Source organism: Tursiops truncatus, chromosome 14 (genome assembly GCF_011762595.2).
Source record: "Tursiops truncatus isolate mTurTru1 chromosome 14, mTurTru1.mat.Y, whole genome shotgun sequence".
Taxonomy (NCBI): Eukaryota; Metazoa; Chordata; class Mammalia; order Artiodactyla; family Delphinidae; genus Tursiops; species Tursiops truncatus.
Window position 1 is genome coordinate 50,504,718 of NC_047047.1, and position 18,358 is coordinate 50,523,075.

An 18,358-nucleotide genomic window follows, 5' to 3' on the forward strand; every position below is an offset into this window, starting at 1 on the left:
GAGAAGCCGTGGGGATGGGGCCACACTAGACGTGCTGAGGATGGCTAAGTGCGGAAGGTCTGCAAAACCCAGCTCACAGGCCAAATCTGGCCCTCTGCCTGCTTTTGTTAATAAAGTTTTATTGAAACTTGGCCACGTCCATTCATGTGGATATTGCCTATGGCTGCTTTTGTGACGCAAAGGCAGAGTGGAGTAGTTCCCAGACAGACTGTTTGGCCCGCAAAGTCAAAAATGTTTACTCTCTGACGCTTTACAGAAAGTGTGCTGACCCCTGTTCTAACTGCTTTATAAATATGAAGTCATTTGCTTTTCACAGCTCTATGAGGTAGGTAGCTATGTCCCTATTTACAGATGAGGAAACTGAAATGCAGAGAACTTAAATAGTGTGTTTGAAGCCACACTGCCCCTAAGTGGCTGAGCTGGGGTTTGAGCAGTCTGGCTCTAAGCTTGTAACCACTGCCCTATGCTGCCTCTGTGGTGACTACCTTGGCCAGAGAGGAGGCCTCTCTCTCCCTGCTCCACACACACGCACGCACGCACGCACGCACGCACGCGCGCGCGCGAGTGTAACTACAATTCCCACAAGCTGGGCCCTGCAGTGGGCCTAGCTCCCTGCCGTTAGTTAGCTCTCATCCTCCCCAGGCCCCGCTGGGGAAATGGGGGATCTAGAGGACTCTCCTGTCCACAGCACAGTGTGGAGACTGGCTGATGGAGACCTGGGGCCCCACTGGTCTGTGTCCACTCCGGACCCCTGCCTTTCTCTAGCTCCCTTTCCCTTCCCCCCTGAGAAAGGAGAGCTTTTCTCAGCCCCAAGCATGGGGCTGGGGGATGTGGGGTCACTGCACGGAGGGGGAAGAGACCATGGCTCTTGCCTGTCAGGTGCCCACAGAAAGGCTGGGGAGAGACGACAAAGTCCCCACCACACTGCTCTCTCATGAAAGAAGAGGCTATGAGACCAAGAGGGTGTTAGCATATGACCGGCTGGGAGGCTGCGGGGGAGGGAGGTGCCTGGGCTGGGGCGAGGGAGGCCGGTGAGGGACTCTGCAAGAGCTACCAGGCCATCCCCCTCTCCGGAGACCCCCTCCCGTGAAGGTCGCTCCCAGCTCCCTCAGCACGGCCCCCTCTGCCCACACACTCCAGCAGGCCTGCCCCCTCCCTGGCTGCTGACCTCTGCATCCCTGAAACACAGCCTTCTCTAACCCTGACCCTCCACGTCCCACCCCTACCCAGACCACAAAACACTGCTATTTAAGGAGCCATCTGAGGACTCCACAGTCGGAGCTGCGGGCTCTTTTTTTGTCATTCTGGTTACCTAGCAACGCAGCCACTGTGAATGCCGAGGAGACCGAGAAGAGTGACCTAAATCATGCCGTGGGACTCCTCCTCTCTTCCTGCAGGTGGAGGTGCCAGATATATTGATATCCACTCAGCCTCACCTTCTGCGCACAATCGCAGGTGCAGAACCTTGATTCCCACCTTAGGCTCTTGACAAAGGCGAGGTCTGGCCACGCTTCCGAGGGCTGCCTGAGCCAACCCGGCAGACTGATCCAGTGCGCGGGGTTCCTGAGGGGCGGGGGGTGGAGAGTGCGCTTCCAGAACGATCTCCTGCTGCACTGAAGGCAGGGGCGGGTGTAACCCAGCCTGGGGGGCCTCACGCATGAGGAGCTCACTGATCACCCCAACCTCCTGCCTGGAAGGCCATTCTCGTATCCACCTTGCTGGTCTGGGCACCAGCTCCCCGGATCTTGGGGTGTGCCAGGGGTATGCCAGGCTGCATCTGGACCTCTCTGAGCCTGGCTCTTCTCAGTAAGGAGGTTGAAGACCCTGTAACGTGACACCTTTTCCTGAGACTGGGGGGGCTTCCAGGAGCACCCTCAGAAATTAAAGATAACTTCTGAGCACAGTGCACTCTTCTCAGGAGGGGTCACCACTTTCCTCAGCATCTCAAAGGGGTCCATGACCCACAGAAGGGTGAGAACCTGGCCCTGGGCCTCTTGGACCATACTCACTATTACAAGACTAGAGGCTCCTTCTCTGTTCCCTGGAGGTGGGAAGAAGCTGTCGCAACCCACTGCAAGCTGTCTGCCCAGGCTCCGCACGAGCTCCAGCACCTCGCCACCCCGAGGGCCTCACCCTGTCTGTGTTCTGAACTCTGAGCCTCGACGAGACTCTGCGGAGTGCAGAGCCAGGGTACGTCATGTCATGACTTCAGGATGTTTGGGGAGGTGGCCCGTGTGATGGGGGAAGGGGAAGAGGTTTGGGGAGACAAATGCCTGGCAAGGGAAGTGGGGTGCAGAGAAGGCTCCCACTTGATTCTCGGCTTCACCTCTCCGGGCCCTTCCCACCCGTCAGGCTGCAGCACCTGCCCTTCTTGCCCTTTCCTGCCAGGACCTGGCCACCCTCCATTCATGGAGGAGCGGCTGGCAAGGCCGGGAGGGCCCTCCTCAGAGATGGCTGCGGGGCTAGAAATGGCAGGTGGCGCGGTCGGGGCGGGACGGGGGGCAGGGAGGAATCCCCTCAGCCCCACAAATGGGCTCCGGGTGTTACAGCTCTTGGAACCATCTGCGAGCTCATGCCTCCTCACTTCCTGCCTTCGTAGCATCCTCGGCCCCAACACCCTCAGCGCCCAGCTCCGGAAAGGTTTTCCTTTCATGTCACTGCTGAGAATAGCGGCTTACGTAAGTGTGATTCTCATGGGAGGGAAAACCAGTGGGTGCTGGGGCAGAGCTTGGCGGGTGGAGAGCAAACGCAGCTCTGGAAACTGGAATAAGGTCAGCCCCGCGCTGAGCAGGGTTCCTCCTGACCACCCCCGGCCACGTCCTCCTCTCCTCGAAGCGCTCCCTCCACACTCCCTCAGGGGAGGGGGGGGCCCCTGCTCCCTCCTAGGTGAGTTCAGGATGTCCTATCCTGATGCCACGCTCCCTCCTGGGCAGGAAGAGAGCTGCGGCCCCAATGGAACAACGTTCCCCTCGCCTGGAACCCATGTCCATGCCTGCCTCAGGCAGTCACACCAACCAACTCACAGGCGGAAACGCTACGATGCCCCAGGCGTGCACATATACTCGGAGAAAAGCATCCGGAGACACACCTGCCTACCTGGCACGGTCGTAACTCACAGGCAGGCACCAGATTCACACAGGGGTCTGTGTGGGACCCTTCATGCCCCTCATTCCCTGGAGATTAAAATCAGCTGCTGGACGATATTTCTGAATCACTGCCCCGCCCTCCGCCCACCTCTGGGAAGGACTAGAGGAGAGCAGACCACCTCCCCCGCCAAGGGTGAGTGTACAACCCCCAGCGCACCCTGGGTCTTACCTTCCCACAAGCCACCATGGAGAGGGCCACTTGGTACCAAAGGTGAAATTCTCCAAATGCAAACTTCATGGCTCGCTCCAGGCACTGGGGAGAGGGAGACGGTCAGTACTTCCCCTCCAGGGATCCTTCCCACACCAGCCCACCCCATACCCTTCCAGGGGAATCTCTGCCCAAGTCGCTTCCCGCAGGAGGTCGCCAGAGCTCACACTTGGTTCCTGTCGGAAAACTCCAGGGGTAACCTGTCTCTGCCACTTGCATGCTGTGTGACCTTGTGCAAGTCTCTCACCCTCTCTGGCCCTCGGTTCCCGCCTCCATATCATGTGAACACCTCACAAGGGCGATGGTGAAAACCAAATGAGATTGGTTAAAGTGCTTTCAAAATGTAAACATCAAATAAAAATAATAACAGCTGACAATTCTTCTTACTATTGTGCCTGGCACCATACTCAGCTTTCTACGTGTATTAACTCATTTACTCTTCCCAACAACCCAGTGAAGTGGGTTCTCTAATTACCCCCCACTTCACAGATGAAGAAGCGGAAGCTCAGTAAACGACTTGCCACAGTCATAGGGCCAGTCAGTGGCAGACGTACTGACTCTAAAGCCCGTGCATAAAACGCTGCCCAAATGTACACGCTTCCTTCTGCTCTCCTCTACGACCACCGAGAAAAACCGTCTGTTCCCTGGCCTCTCTGATCCTGGGCCATTCCAAGTCAGACGCTGCCTCCGAGATCTGACAGTCACCATCAGAAGTGGTTCCAGGTGACAGAGGCAGAAGCCAGCATTCGAGGCCAGGATTCACTGTGTGGCTGTGGTCAGGCAGGTGGGGGACAGAGGTGAGGGGTACAGGACCACACAGCAGGTACTTTCAGAGCTTGGTGGCCTGGGTCCCCCCATGCTGGCTCAACTGCACTCCCTGCACCATCCTGGGCAGAAACCCACCTCTCTGGGCCTCGCCTTCCTCACTGGTGAACTTGAGAGACCGCTTATCCCCCCATGTTAAAGAAGGTATCTTCTGGAAGCACCTCGCACGGTGCCTCGGTGTGAGTAAGGGCTCAGCAGGCGTGACCGCCCCTCCTCTCGGGAGCCCTCCCAAACACGTGCAAAGAGAAGGCCACCTGTACAAGGGGCCGAGGGCCCCCATGCCACCCTTGATCCCAGCCTGGATCTGAAAGCTCAAAGAAGCGCGCAAGCCATTCGCACTGTGGGGAGGGGGCAGGAGAGAGCGGCAGCTCTGTGCTCCTGGTCCCCACATCCTGGAGAGGGACCACTCTCTGGGCCCAGCCCATGGAGCACTGCCCCGGCAGTGTCTGCCCAGTACAGTGGGCGTGCTCCAGGCTCCCGACCACACTCAGCTCAGAACCCTGCCAGGACAGGTAGTCACAGAACAGCAGCATCACCTCTGGGGGAAACTGAGGGGTGCGTAACTTTCCTCCTGTGTTTCTCTATACAACACCATGCGTTCTTTCACAAGAAAAAAACACATGAAAATATCTGTAAAACTGGGCTTCCCTGGTGGCGCAGCGGTTGAGAGTCCGCCTGCCGATGCAGGGGACACGGGTTCGTGCCCCGGTCCGGGATCCCGCATGGGGCGGAGTGGCTGGGCCCGTGAGCCACGGCTGCTGAGCCCGCACGTCCGGAGCCTGTGCTCCGCAACGGGAGAGGCCACAACAGTGAGAGGTCCGCCTACCGCCAAAAAAAAAAAAAAAAAAAAAAAAATCTGTAAAACAAACAAACAAAAACCACCCTGCCAGTGAAGGGCAGCCCTCTCGGCACTGGAAATAAGACAGTCCCCAGCTGGGTCTCCCAAGAACAGAGCTGTACCCCTTGGTGGAGGCAGGGGAGGGGCAGCGGAGGAGGCTGTACCTCGGAGAGCATGACGTACTGGCCCCTCCTGCCCAGCGTGATGCTCAGGAGGTCGTAGATGGCCGCAGCGTTCCGCAGGCTCACTGCCCGGTCCTCCTCCTGCTCCGGTGCCCGGCTCAGCACCACATCCCGAGTAGCCTGTGGGGAGACACGGTTTAGGAAAGAGCAAGGACAGAAAATGAGCAGGTGCCTGTCCCCACAGGGCCCCTGCCTCTGAGGCCCAGTGACCGTCGCCCTTTCGCCGCTGACCCAGGCCACACTCCTAGAACCAGCCAGAGCCTTTCCCCACCCCCCAGGAGAGCAAACCTGGGGTGAGAGCAAACCCTCCACCCACAGCCCGGGCTGGGGTGAGACGGCAGTCCTGAGGGCCCATGCTCCTGAACTTCAGTGTTTTATTCTGCAAACAGTCAAATCTACAGAAAAGCCACAAGAACAGTACCACAGCAGTAAACCCAATTGTTAACACTGAGCACACTGGCTTTGTCTCTCTAATAATAATAATAGTAGTAGTAGTAGTAGTCAGTTAAGGCAACTTGGCCCTTCACCCCTAAAGAAAAGAGGACAGTCTTTCTATAACCACAACAGAAATGCCAAATTCAGGAAGTGGAACACCGTTATTCCTATTCTCTAATACCAGCTCATATCCAGATTTTGCCGCCTATCCCATTGATGGCCTTTCTGGTAAAGTCATCATGCCAGGATCCAACCCAGGATTGGTGCCATGTCTCTCGTGCCCCCTTTAATGGGAAGAGTCCTGCAGCCCTTGCCTGGCTCCAGGATACTGGCATTATTGAGGATACAGGCCAGCTGTTCTGGGGGACAGCTCCTTGTGTGTGTGTAACCGTCCACTCACAGAAGGAGCTTCAGATAGCATCTGGGACTGACTAGATCAGATGGGCGGCTCTGCAGCTTGACTCACAGGACGGGCGTTTGGGCTGTGGCCCCTCTGTGCCCTCTTCTCTTCCTCTGCAGGCCCCCCAAGTCCCTCTGATAAGGAACCTCATACCTCCTTCCTATCACACCTGCGTCCAGCCCAGACCTATCCCTGACTCCTTCTGACTACGGAACCCTCCTCTCTGTCCCTCCTCAAAACCCGGGGTCTCTGTGCTGGGCATGTGGCACTTAGGAGTCCAGTAGCTCAGAGCTGCCTGGGCGGGGCGGGGTTTGCTGCTCAGAGAGGGGAGGGGCGAGGGGAAACGTGCTTTAGGAGTGGGCGATTCTGTACGATCTGAAGGGGGGAACTCTATCACCCCATCAGGGTGAAATCTCCCCATCAGGAACCGGGGACCCTTGTTCTGTGGCCTGTGGTCCCACCCTCTCTTGTACACTCACATCCTGGGGACAGCACTCAGGCTCGAGAGTAGCTAAACAGGAGTCACGGGGATCCCCCGCAGGGTGGGGACCAGGCTGGGGATGCTCTGGGCCCCCCATGTCTCCTACACACAGACACACACACACTGAGGGCTGTGCCTGAGCTGAAGCGAAGCTGGGTTCTGGCCAGACGCCCCCACTGGCTGCTCCCAGCATCCTCCCCTCTCCTGCCTCTTCTCCCCTCTGCCAAAGGGGTCTCTTCCCAGCATCCCCCTCCGTCTGTAGAAGAGGCTGAACCCCCTTCCATGAGTTGGGACTCGCCCTCCTCTACTTCCCCACAAAGGACTGCAGATCCAAGAACTTGGCCTTTTTGACAGAATAAAAGGGACCTGCTGACTCCTAAAACCCAGATCCCCACTGGTCAGGTTCAAACAATGCTTCAACAGGTGGTCCTCACAACCTTCTTCCGGGCAGGACTACTATCCCCTCCTCCTGGTCAGGGGCTGAGGCTCCCCAGGGTGATGACTGCAGAGGCAGAAGCTCAACGGCCTTTGGACTGTAGGCTCTGGACGTGTCCTACCGTGCAGGCCTGAAGCACATTCCCACAGAGGCTTCTGGAAGCCAAAATACCTGTAAGACCCAAGGACGTGACTCACCCGGGGGGGCATTTCAGTAAGGCAGGCCAGGGGCCAGGGGTCCTGATGGCTGCCCTTCTAGGTACAATAGGCAAGGGCTGCCCACCGCCCTGACGGGCGTGGACCTGCCCCAGGAAAGGGTGCCGGGGATGCCAGGATATCCCCAGAAAGGCTGAGCACCAGTGCCAGCCTGGTAAACAAGAGCTGACGGTCAGGTGCCAAAGGGTTAAGGGAGAGGAATGGAGAGGGAAAGGGCCAGAGAAATCCCCCTCCTTCCTGGTGATATCCACCCACACAGGCAGCAACAGGAAGAGAGAAGAGATTCTAAGGAGAGCCACGGCAGGAACTATTATAGTGAGAAGCACAAAACTCGCTCTGCGCCTGGCCGTGGACCTCCCCACTCCTCCACCTCCAGCAACGCCCCAGCTCTCGCCGCCCTGGGTGGGCCCCGGAGAGGCGGCCCCCACCAGGCAGCAATGGGGGTGGGGTCGGGGCAGGAGGTCAGGGAATGAGAGGATGGGAGACACGGTCCCTGCACTCAGGGAGGGGCTCTGGAAACGGGACGCAGCCGCAGTACACAACGAACACAGTGAGCGGATCTGACCTAGAACTCTGGTGGGAGAGAGAGGTCCTGATGGAAGGCTGCCTGCAGGACACATCCAGGATCCGGGACCCACCCATGCAGACTAGTCTCATGCAGGGGATGGTGAGCAGTGAGCTCTGGTCACCCTATCTGTGCGCAGCCCCTGCCAGGTCCCACCTCCCAACTCCCCCACTTTCTGTGGCTGCCATGAGACGCTGCCCACCTGGCCAGCTTCTCTCCACTAGCTCCCAAGTCCTTCCCTGCAGCTCCCTCTCCTAACCGAGCCCCATCTTTGTTCCATCTGTCAATGTGGATGCCTTTTGGCTCCTCAAACTCAATTCAAGGATCCCTTCCTTCTGCCACTGTCCCCGACTTATCTCAGCAGGCAAGGCTGCCCACCCCCCCATCCTCTCCCAACCCTGGGAACACACCCGGGCCCCTGCACACCCCACTGGCTCATGGGTTTTCGGGGCAGGGATGCATCTCGCTCATCTCGAGCCTCCCAGCCCCAGCACAGGCCTGCACACAGCACTCTCAAGTGACATTAGAAAGAGAAGGATCTCTGGGCCTGGTGTGGAAACTTCCTCCTGTTGCCCTAGACCTTGACCTTTAAGAGAACAGCGTCTCTGAATGTGTGTGCCTGGTGGGAGGGAGGCATGAATTTCCAGCTCTGGGCAAGCATTAGGTCGGCAGGACAGGAACAGAAGAGGGGCTCACAGCAGCATCTCCTCTGCCTGGGGACCGCCCCCCAACACACAGACAGTGGGGAAGGCATCTTCTCGGGGGTCCTCAGGACTTGGCATTTGTGCCAAGAGGAAAGCGTGGGTCCCCAAAGGAAAGCCAAAAGCAGAAGTTTGCCGAGTGGTTGCTGTGGCTTCGGGGCAGGGCTGCAGTGAAATGCTCCAGTGCGTGCAGGGCAGCTGGGCAGCATGTGTACGTAACCATGCAACAGGGTGGGGTGGGGAGAACTGGGGCAGAAAAAAAAGAAGCCTCGGGGGGGCTGGCAACAGGGTAGGAATTCACGTGCAGCTCAGGGGCCACAGAAGGCCTCAGTGCACAGGGCCTCAGACCCTCGGGGGGCTTCAAGTCCCCACCCAGGGCATCCCAGGTGTCCCATTCCCTCCTCTGCTGCACTCACCTCCCTCAGGCCACACAGTGCTCCCAGCTCCACCAGCAGCCTGCCTTTAACTAGTCCCAGTCACACTCTTTCCCTTCCACCATTTAAATGTCCTCACACATACCCCAATAAAGATGTTAAAAAAAAAAAAAAAAAAAGTCCTCACATGGAAATCCTCCAGATCAGATGCAGTGACAGACATGAATTGTGCAGAAACTAAATGGTCTTCTCAACACCATACTCCTTACTGATTTGGGGATAACGGCAGGCTATTTTCCTCTGTTTTCCCCTGCAAAACCCCCAGGTCCCCCACCTCTGGGGGTGCCCTGCTCTTATTTAATCCATGCATTTAATCCCAGGCAGGGCTCAGCAGCTGTCCCTGAGACAAGCTCCTAGCCTTGGACCCTCTGCTGTCCTCCCAGGGGCAGTCTCCCCAGACTAAGGGACGCTCACCCCAGGCCTCCAGCAGGTCAGAAGAGGAAAAGCCAAAGAAACGTGGTCCTCCCCACCCCACCATCATCCAGTGTGACCCACTTGTGGTCTTTGGACACGTATCCATGAAGCAAATACGGGGCCACAAGGGCATCGCCATTCCCCGAGGTGGGGGCAGCCCACGTGACACCTCAGGCAAGATGGTTCTTGCTCAAACAGCCATCCCTCATGTGTGTGCCATGCATTTTAGGAACTGAATTATCACTGCCATGATCTCACAGTAACCCCACAGAGGGGCAGGATGAAACTGCTGATGCCCCCTTTGCAGGCAGGGAAACTGAGCCCCAGAGGGTGTACTAACGTGTGCGGGGTCTCCAGGAATTAAGGCTGAACCTCCGATAGCCAGTCCAGGATGGCTTCTGCTGCCCTGAGCACCTGCTGTCTTGTGGGCTCCTCTGCCAGCCCTGGTCCCCACCCTCTGCTGGCTGCAGGGCCACAGACAGCACTGACCTTCACTTCGCCCAGTCCTGTGTCTCCTTTGATCCTGGACACAAGCAGGGTAGGAGAAGGAAAGGAAACTAACTTGTAGAGCACTTTGTAAGTGGTATCTCATAATGCTGACAACAACATCTCCTGTTCTACTGTCCTATTTTACAGATGAGAAAACTGAGGCCCAGAGAGACCAGGGAGGCTCCTCGAGGCATACATATAGGAGGTTTAGGACCCAGATTAGAGCCTAGACATTCTGACTTCACCCCTGGCTCTTCCCCTGCCTCCAGGTGCTTCCAAGGAAGTGTCCACTAGCCCCGCCCATGCCATCAGAGGCCCTCAGATGTCTCTGCTTAGGGAAGCACCAAAGCAAAACACAGGCTGGACTTTCTCAGTCAGGCCTCAGGTGCTGCTTCTCTGCAGAGAACAAGCTCCTTGGACCACGTCAGCCCTGTTCTCAGGGACAACCTCTCTGCTGGCCAAGGACCCAGCCTCAGGGCCCACTGCTCACCTCCAGCAATCACCCCAGAAAGGAGTCTCCTGGTGCCAGTCTGCCTGGCCCCTGCCCCTCCTCCCTGGAGGATGCTGTCCCGTTCTGCTCGTGCTGTCACCCCCACCGGCAGCCATCATCACCACCGGCTCTCGAGCCGCCAGTCCACAGAGCCAAGGAATAACATGCTCTGTGCTGTGTCCCATCTACACGGCGGCCCCAGCCAGGCCCCCGCCAGCCCATGCTCCTGCGCATCGGGCTCCTACAGCAGAAATCTTCCTGCCAACGAGGGCGCGAGGCTCTCCCACCTCCACTGCTCCGAGGGTTCTGAGCTGGCAGCATTAACAGACCCTTTCTGCTTGCAGCCTGCAGCACAGCAGGGCCTCACGTCACAGCAAACCGGGCGCCAGAAGCTGAAACTATCTGTGCTCATCTGCTGAGACCCGAATGGAATCAAGCCCGAGAAGCGTTTTTGTTTTGTTTTGTTTTTTTAACCAAACAGTATATCCTCAAACCAATTTTTCTCCCAACCAGACCTGAATCTAAATGTTTTCTAAAATTAATGACTCAGAACCAGGTAGTCATCAGGATAAGACGAATACATGTTCAACACCCACAATGTACCAGGCAGCTTCGTGCTCATTTTCTTACTTCATCCACCCAATGCCTGCAAGAGAGACCTTATTAGCCCCATTTTACAGAAAACTGAGGATCAGGGCAGTAAGAGACTTGCCCAGGCTGCACAGGCTGTGAACGGCCAATTCAAGATGCAAGTCGCGGGGGCCTGATGTTGGGTACGGATGGCAGTTCGTTTGTTAACCTGCAGGATCCCAGGCCCCAGGGGCTTACCCCCCCCCCACCCTCTCTCAACCCAAGCCTCTGTGTCCTTTCAGCTCCCCAAAGCCTGACACCGGAAGAAGCTTCTCCCCCAGCTGAACGGAACTGGGGCTCGAGGATTCAGTTTGCTCTAACACATATTTTTATGCCTTAGATCAAGATTTGAGAAATGGCAGAGTCCTGTACCTCCTGGTTACCCAACTGAGAAAATCAGGCTGATTTTGACACATGGTTCTTTCAACCACTAGTCAGAAAGAGAAAAACAAATACCGTATGCTAACACATATATATAGAATCTAAAAAAAAAAAAAAAAAAAAGTTTTTGAAGAACCTAGGGGCCGGACAGGACTAAAGACACAGATGTACAGAATGGACTTGAGGACACGGGGAGGGGGAAGGGTAAGCTGGGACAAAGTGAGAGAATGGCATGGACATATATACACTACCAAACGTAAAACTGATAGCTAGTGGGAAGCAGCCGCATAGCACAGTGAGATGAGCTTGGTGCTTTGTGACCACCTAGAGGGGTGGGATAGGGAGGGTGGGAGGGAGACGCAAGAGGGAGGGCATATGGGGATGTATGTATACGTATAGCTGATACACTGTTATACAGCAGAAACTAACACACCATTGTGGAGCAATTATATTCCAATAAAGGTGTTAAAAAAAAAACAACTAGAATATGCATTTGAGGTTCAGCAGACTGAGATAATTCCTTCTGATCTGGGGACCAGGATTTCCTCCGTGTCCCCAGACACATACATGTTCCACTGGGTAGGAAGACGCCTGGGACGAGCGCTGTGATTTAACCATTCCTCATTCTACCCCCGGTGCTGGGCACAGCTCAGCACACTCTCGCTGCTCAAACAAGACTGGATGGTGGAGAGATGAGTAGGTGGGTGGGTGGATGGGCATTTTTAAGTGTCCTTTCGGTGCTGAAAACTCAAAACTGAGTTCAAAACACAAATCTCCTTTAGCCAGTTAGAACTCACGTCCCTTGCGCTTCTGTGAAAGCATCTGTAAGGTTTCTATTTACCTCTTGAAAGACGAGGGCTGCCCGATTCATTCCGATCACACTCAGCCCGAAACAAAAACCATACTTCAGGCACCAACCCCACACCCAGCCCCCAGGCAGCCTACTCCTCTGAGCTGCAAACCACAAAATAGGGGCGGACGTGCTCAGGAAACCTGCAACACCCTTTCCTGAAGCAGCTAGCTGTGGAGAAGTGGAGAGCTGTGATGATTATGCCTCCTGGGCTGCCTGTGCTGGAATAGCTGTTACTGCCGCATAAAGAATTCTGCAGGGATTAGGAGAACCCAAGGAGCAGCCAAGGCAGCTGCTGCTTCTAGAGGTTTCTCCCTATCATCTGGAGCCAAAGCCAGCCAGCACTAAAGGGAGATGAGGAAAACCCTGCTGGCACATGGAGGCCGGGCTGAGCCTCAGGGGTCGGCTGAAGGGTCAGGGCAGGAGCCTGGCGCCCACACCTGACGGAGAATGTGACCTGCAGGAAAGGAGGGCGTAAAATAAGGGCGAGTGAGAAGTCAGAGGCGGTCTGGTCACTCTGAGAAACCGCGCGGAGCCACAGCGGCCAGATCCGGATCCCAGGTGGAAAGCCCTCGATAGATGAGACACCAAAGCTACGTCCATCGCCAACATCCTCCCCCAAATACCTGAAGCTTCTAGATGTGTGACAGGCTGGGTGTGAGCAGGAGGAAACCAACCAGCCAGCCCTGGAAGACTGCCTCCTCCCAGCTACGGCACACTCGGCGTCTGAGCACTTCTGCTGCTCTGCAGGCCACAGGGAAGTCCCACGACACCCGCCTGGCCAGCCGGCCTGGATCCCCCGAGTGGCCAGTGGAGGCCAGCCGGCCACATACCCTCTTGAAAGAGCTGCTTAGAGGGAAACCACCTTGGCTCCAAGTATGGGTCACCTTTTAGTAAAAGGCCATTCTCTACTTTGAGATTTACGGGCAGCTTGAGGGTTTGGGGGGAATAACTTTAATGGAAAGGCATCTCAGCTCTGGTTCTGGGCACCCGGATCAAGCAATGGCCACAGAAAATACTTAGGGAGACAGAGCCCAGCCTCTATCCCTGCCAGGGATCAAAATGCTGACCATTTTCACACAGACAGCCAAGGCCTTCCCTGTTTACAAAGCCCTCCCCAAGCTCTGTCGCACTTGATCCTCAAAGTTACCCCCTTGAGCCTTTGACAGATGAGAAAACCAAGACTTAGAGCCGTCAGTGAATCACAGACGTGATCTGAATCATGGCTGCAAGGATTATTAGTATGTAACCTTGACCAAGACATGTACCTGTCCTGGACCTTACTTTTCTCACCTGTAAGATGGGAACATATTAGTATTAGACTGAATCATATGAAACTGTTATTTTTCAAACCGCTCAACACAGTCCCTACCTAGATGAGATAATCAGCTTGGAATCTGGCAGAGAAAGGACCTAAGAAACGTTCCCATTTTCACCTTTTTACTTCCCACCTGTGGACAACACTGTAACCCTCAGCATAGGAAAGTGACAATAACGCCCTGTGTTTCCTGAGACAGGTGAGTTCTGTGCAGTCACACCTGATGGTGTAGGTGCTGAGATGGCTGAGGTGTGTGAAGGGGGCAGGGAGAGGATACTGGTCTATGGCTGAGGTTCCATAATTAAGAAATGGGGTTCAGTCTGTGAGAAGTACACTGTTCTCCCATGACAATCAGACCTGGCACTTGGTACCTCTACCTCCACGTTGGGCTAACCAGCTAGATGTCCCCACCCGGCAGCAACCACCTCACCTCCACACGAGCACGCACCGTGCAAACCTTTCAGGACCATGTCCCGGCCAGTTTGTCCTCGGGATCCAAATATCCACGCCCCTTCCCCGGCACTCTTGGATCCGAATGGACCCCGCCTGGCTGGGGAAGGATACACTCTCTCACCCCCGAGTCCAGTGTCCCTCTTCCTGTCTACTTGCTGGGGGACCTGCTCAGCCAGAGGCAACCCACTGACCAGAGTTCTCTAAACAAACCCTGGCATCACACAGTCCCAGGTTTCCAAAGGGACATTTGTTTTTTGCTATTTGGGGACCCAGTTTCTTAAACTCCACTTTCACACACTGCTCTCAGATGCATCATCTTAAAAAACCTAGTTCTCAACCCGGGGGTCCCCAGCTCATAAGCTCTGAGGGGTCCCTCAGTCAGAGGACACCTGGCTTTGATGCTCTTGCCCACCCTTCCTTCAGCCCCCTTGGACCACCCATCCTTCATCTCATCACCTCCCGGATGACCCAACACACTTCTCCCCGACGCTGAGCCTCCACGGCACGTGTGTGTGTGCGTGCGTGTGCACATGTGTGTTTGCCCGGGGCAGGAGAAGCGGGTCTTGTGAAAAAAATCTAGAGAGCATTTCACGTGTGCTCTATCCGCCTTACCCCCTCCGCCTTATTTTTCCACAGCACTTAGACATCGCAACCCTGGGTAGTTGAGTAGTTAATTCATTTGTTGCCCACCTCCCTCACTAGAATGTAAGCTCCGTGAGGGCAGGACGTTTTCTCCGTTTTGTTTGCTGCTGCTTCTCTGGAGTCTAGAACAGGGCCTGGCACAAAGTGGATGACACTCTGTATTAGGAGTGGCATGAATGAGTGAATCCCTTGTACAGGCACCTCACCTCTGTGAGTTACTATCACCTTAGCGGTGGGAGCTGAGGCTCACAGAGCTTAGGTGATCTGCCCAGGGCCCTCAGCTACTGAATGGCAGGGCCGGAACCTGAATCCAGGCCTCCTGCCGTGAAAGTACACGTTCCTTCCACCCCCTTCCATCATCACCGACCCAGCACAGAACTGTCCACGCAACCTTCTGTTGACTTGCTGATGACACCTTTTGTAATTCCAGAAGCAGGAGGTGGGAATTTGTTAGCTCGCCCAGTCCCTGCTCATTTAGGGGTAGGACCCAGGCCCCCGAAGGCAGCCTTGTACTCCACACCTAGATCTCATGAGGGAGCTGCACCCCCTGAGGGGGAACAGACCCAAGAGGCCTGCTTCAGGGACATCCCTGGGGGCTGAGCTCGGCCAGGACCTGGTGGGCGGTGCCCAAGCCCCACAGCTTTACTGCACGGGCCAGAGGCCTTGAGCTTACCATGGACTCGCTGATGAGCAGCAGCAGCAGGGCTTCCTCAATGTTATCCTTCGGGCAGTAGAGGCTGGAAGACACAGATGGCAGCCTGGGCTGCAGCACGGCCCTCCGAAGCAGCACGCTGGCCTGCCACGCTGGCCCTTCTGCCCCGGAGTCAGCACCCGCCCTGGTAAGGTGACCTTCTCCTGCATAATTCACAGGCACTGGATCCCACCTGCAGCTCTTTATCATGCCCCAGAGGCATGGATCTGAAAGCCTACGGTGGGCGAGGGCTGGAAACACTGCAATGCTCTTGAGCGGGATGCCCCTTCCAGCCCCCAGCACTGCACGAAGCAGCTGGGGCCAGCAGCAGACAAGAGTGAGAAAGAAGTTCACAGACCCCACCTTCGATCACTGGCACAAACACGACAGACGGTGCATTAAGACCATTAGGAAGGCAGGTATCCCCCCTCCCCCCGCCCGCCAAATAATTTGTTTGGCCTTTGGGTGCCTTAGAGGATGCCCCCTCAACCCCCCACCCCAAGACCTGCCTTCTCTAGTCTATTTGGCTCCGCTGCTTCTGAAGAGCCTGCCTGGCAGGGAGCTGGGCGGCGGCTGCAGGAGAGCATGGGGCAGAGAGAGGGGCCGCCAGTGGGGACCGAACCCTGGGGACGGTGGCCTGAGCCTGGGGTGGTCCCCAGAGCAGATAGGCTTACTTGTCTCCTTCGTAGAGTTGAGGTTTCCGCAGGGCCTGTGTGATGAAGGAATTCTCCTCCTTGCTCATGAACTCGGGCAGTGGGTGGGACAGGGGGCTCCAGTAGCATTCCTCGCTCAGGGAGTGCAGCAGGACCCCTGCCAGGTGCTTGGCTGCCATCTGGCAGAGAGGGAGGAGCTCACATGCAGGCAGGTGCTGGCTCTGCCCGGCCGCGGCCTGCCGTGCCCTCCACCCACCGTCCAGCCAAATCTGCCTGCTTGCAAATCGCTGCCCCTCCAGGAGGTCCACCACTGTGCCCCAAGGAGCCCCCTTGCTTCTCCGTATCTCCAGCACTGAGCTGCCCCACCCCGTCTGTTGGCCTGTGATGGCTCCGACTTCATCTCTTGTCCTCTCTCTTCTCCTAGACAAGAGGTACATTTCCTCCTCCTCCTGGCCCCACGGAGCCCAGCACGGCTCAGAGTACTCATAGCCCTTGCAAAGCATAAAGCCCTCAGCGCAAGCAGCTCTCTCCACCAGATACCTTTCTGATATTCGACCGAAAAGTCTAGAGTGAGAAGCTGCTGTGGCTCTGATTAGGGGCAGAAGCCTAAGAAGGTAGGCCTGAACTGGGGCAGGAAAGCAAGCCAACGTTATTTATTAAGATCATAAACAAATCCCTAAGAATGAGCACACCACCTTGCTAGGAAGGGATGACAGGAGGTTTCAGCATTGATCTAACATGAGGGGCTATGTGCAGTGCTGCGACGAGAAGGATGCTGAGGGTGTGTCCCAGGCTTGGAGGAAAACAATGCTGAGATTGACTAGCAATGTCTGCCATGAGCATGACAGGGAGAGGAGAAGCACACACTCCCCTGATTCAGAGGCTGCCTGCTAGGATTTCTGCTGCCTCCCACTGAAATCAACTCCTGAATAAACCAGCCACAGCCAGCACCCAGCCCTGGGGCCTCCTCCATTACCACTTTGAAGTTCTGAGTTGCTTTGGTCTCCACAGTGCGTAGGACCTCCCGGAGTTCTCTCATGCCTTTCACGATGTTCCTAGCAGGAAGACAGTAGAAGCAGGGTCATTACCAGCCTAGTTCCCACACAGACAACCTCATCAAACCTGCAGACACTAACTAGGAGGAGCCTGCCCATTTGAGTGTTATTTGAAAACATCCAATAATTGGTATGAAAGGTCAGAATTGTAGCACCCTGATCCTAGAGGCCCAGGACAACAGTGATCAAAGAATAGAAAGGATCCTTCTCCACCGTAGCTCTCTAGAAACCCAGGCCTCCAGTTTACCACCAGAAAGAGACCAGGATCGAGTATTTCAAACAAGATGTTATCTTGGTCCAAGTGCTTTGGGCTGGTGCCAGACTTTCTGACTTCAGTCAACCTCAAATCCTCCATTTTTGGGCTTCCCTGGTGGCTCAGTGGTTAAGAATCTGCCTCCCAATGCAGGGGACACGGGTTCAAGCCCTGGTCCGGGACGTTCCCACATGCCACGGAGCAACAAAGCCCGTGCACCACAACTACTGAGCCTGCACTCTAGAGCCCGCGAGCCACAACTACGGACGCCCGCGTGCCTAGAGTCCATGCTCCGCAACAAGAGAAGCTACCGCAATGAGAAGCCCACACACTGCAACGAAGAGCAGCCCCCGCTCGCCACAACTGGAGAAAGCATGCACGCAGCAAGGTAGAGCCAACGCAGCCAAAAATAAATAAATAAAATAAATTAATTAATTTAAAAAATCATATTAAAAAAGCTATTAGGGCTTTCCTGGTGGCGCAGTGGTTGAGAGTCCGCCTGCCGATGCAGGGGACACGGGTTCGTGCCCCCCTCCGGGAAGATCCCACATGCCGCGGAGCGGCTGGGCCCGTGAGCCGTGGCCGCTGAGCCTGTGCATCCGGAGCCTGTGCTCCGCAACGGGAGAGGCCACAGCAGTGAGAGGCCCATGTATTGCAAAAAAAAAAAAAAAAAAAGCTATTAATGAGATTAAAAAAAAAAATTCTCCACCTTCATCTGCCACATCCGGTCTACACTGGAATCCATCCTCACCTCTCAAGCCCTACCACCAGGGCCCTAGACTGGCCTGCATCACCTGGGGCCTAGATGACAGTGACAGCTGGTCTCACCCCCTCCAGTCAGCCCTCTGTGCCTTAAAGTCATTTGCGAGCTTTTTAAAGTGTGATCCATAGTAAGAAATACACCTGACATTGCAACCCTGTATATATGCACACACTGCTTACATAAAACTGAAGTTAAGTTTCCTGATATATTACCTGTCTCTACTATGTGCAATGCAATCCACTCCGATATTTTCTCTTTTACGTCTCCCACTACTTCCCCATTTTAAAAATGCTGGCGGCAGCCCACTAAACAATCTTGCAACCCACTGATGGGTGTGGCCTGAGTTTGAAAAACAACTCCCACTGCCCCTTGAGGGCTCTACCTGACATGCAAAAGTCATCTTGTTCCTT

At 55.7% G+C, this 18,358-nt stretch overlaps 1 protein-coding gene across 6 annotated transcripts in view; it reads right to left on the reverse strand.

The window, feature by feature from the left end:
• Positions 1–18,358, reverse strand: part of TTC7A (tetratricopeptide repeat domain 7A) — a 125,686-nt gene that overhangs the window by 53,224 nt on the left and 54,104 nt on the right. For 5 of the 6 annotated variants that reach the window (XM_033838581.2, XM_073791382.1, XM_073791384.1 and 2 more), the window contains 5 exons: positions 16,854–16,932; positions 15,899–16,056; positions 15,207–15,270; positions 5,182–5,319; positions 3,316–3,399 (listed from right to left, as the gene is read on the reverse strand). In XM_033838581.2, the coding sequence (XP_033694472.1) occupies positions 3,316–3,399; positions 5,182–5,319; positions 15,207–15,270; positions 15,899–16,056; positions 16,854–16,932 (523 nt within the window). The remainder of the gene's footprint in view (positions 1–3,315; positions 3,400–5,181; positions 5,320–15,206; positions 15,271–15,898; positions 16,057–16,853; positions 16,933–18,358) is intronic. The other variant, XM_033838582.2, reaches the window with a different exon arrangement.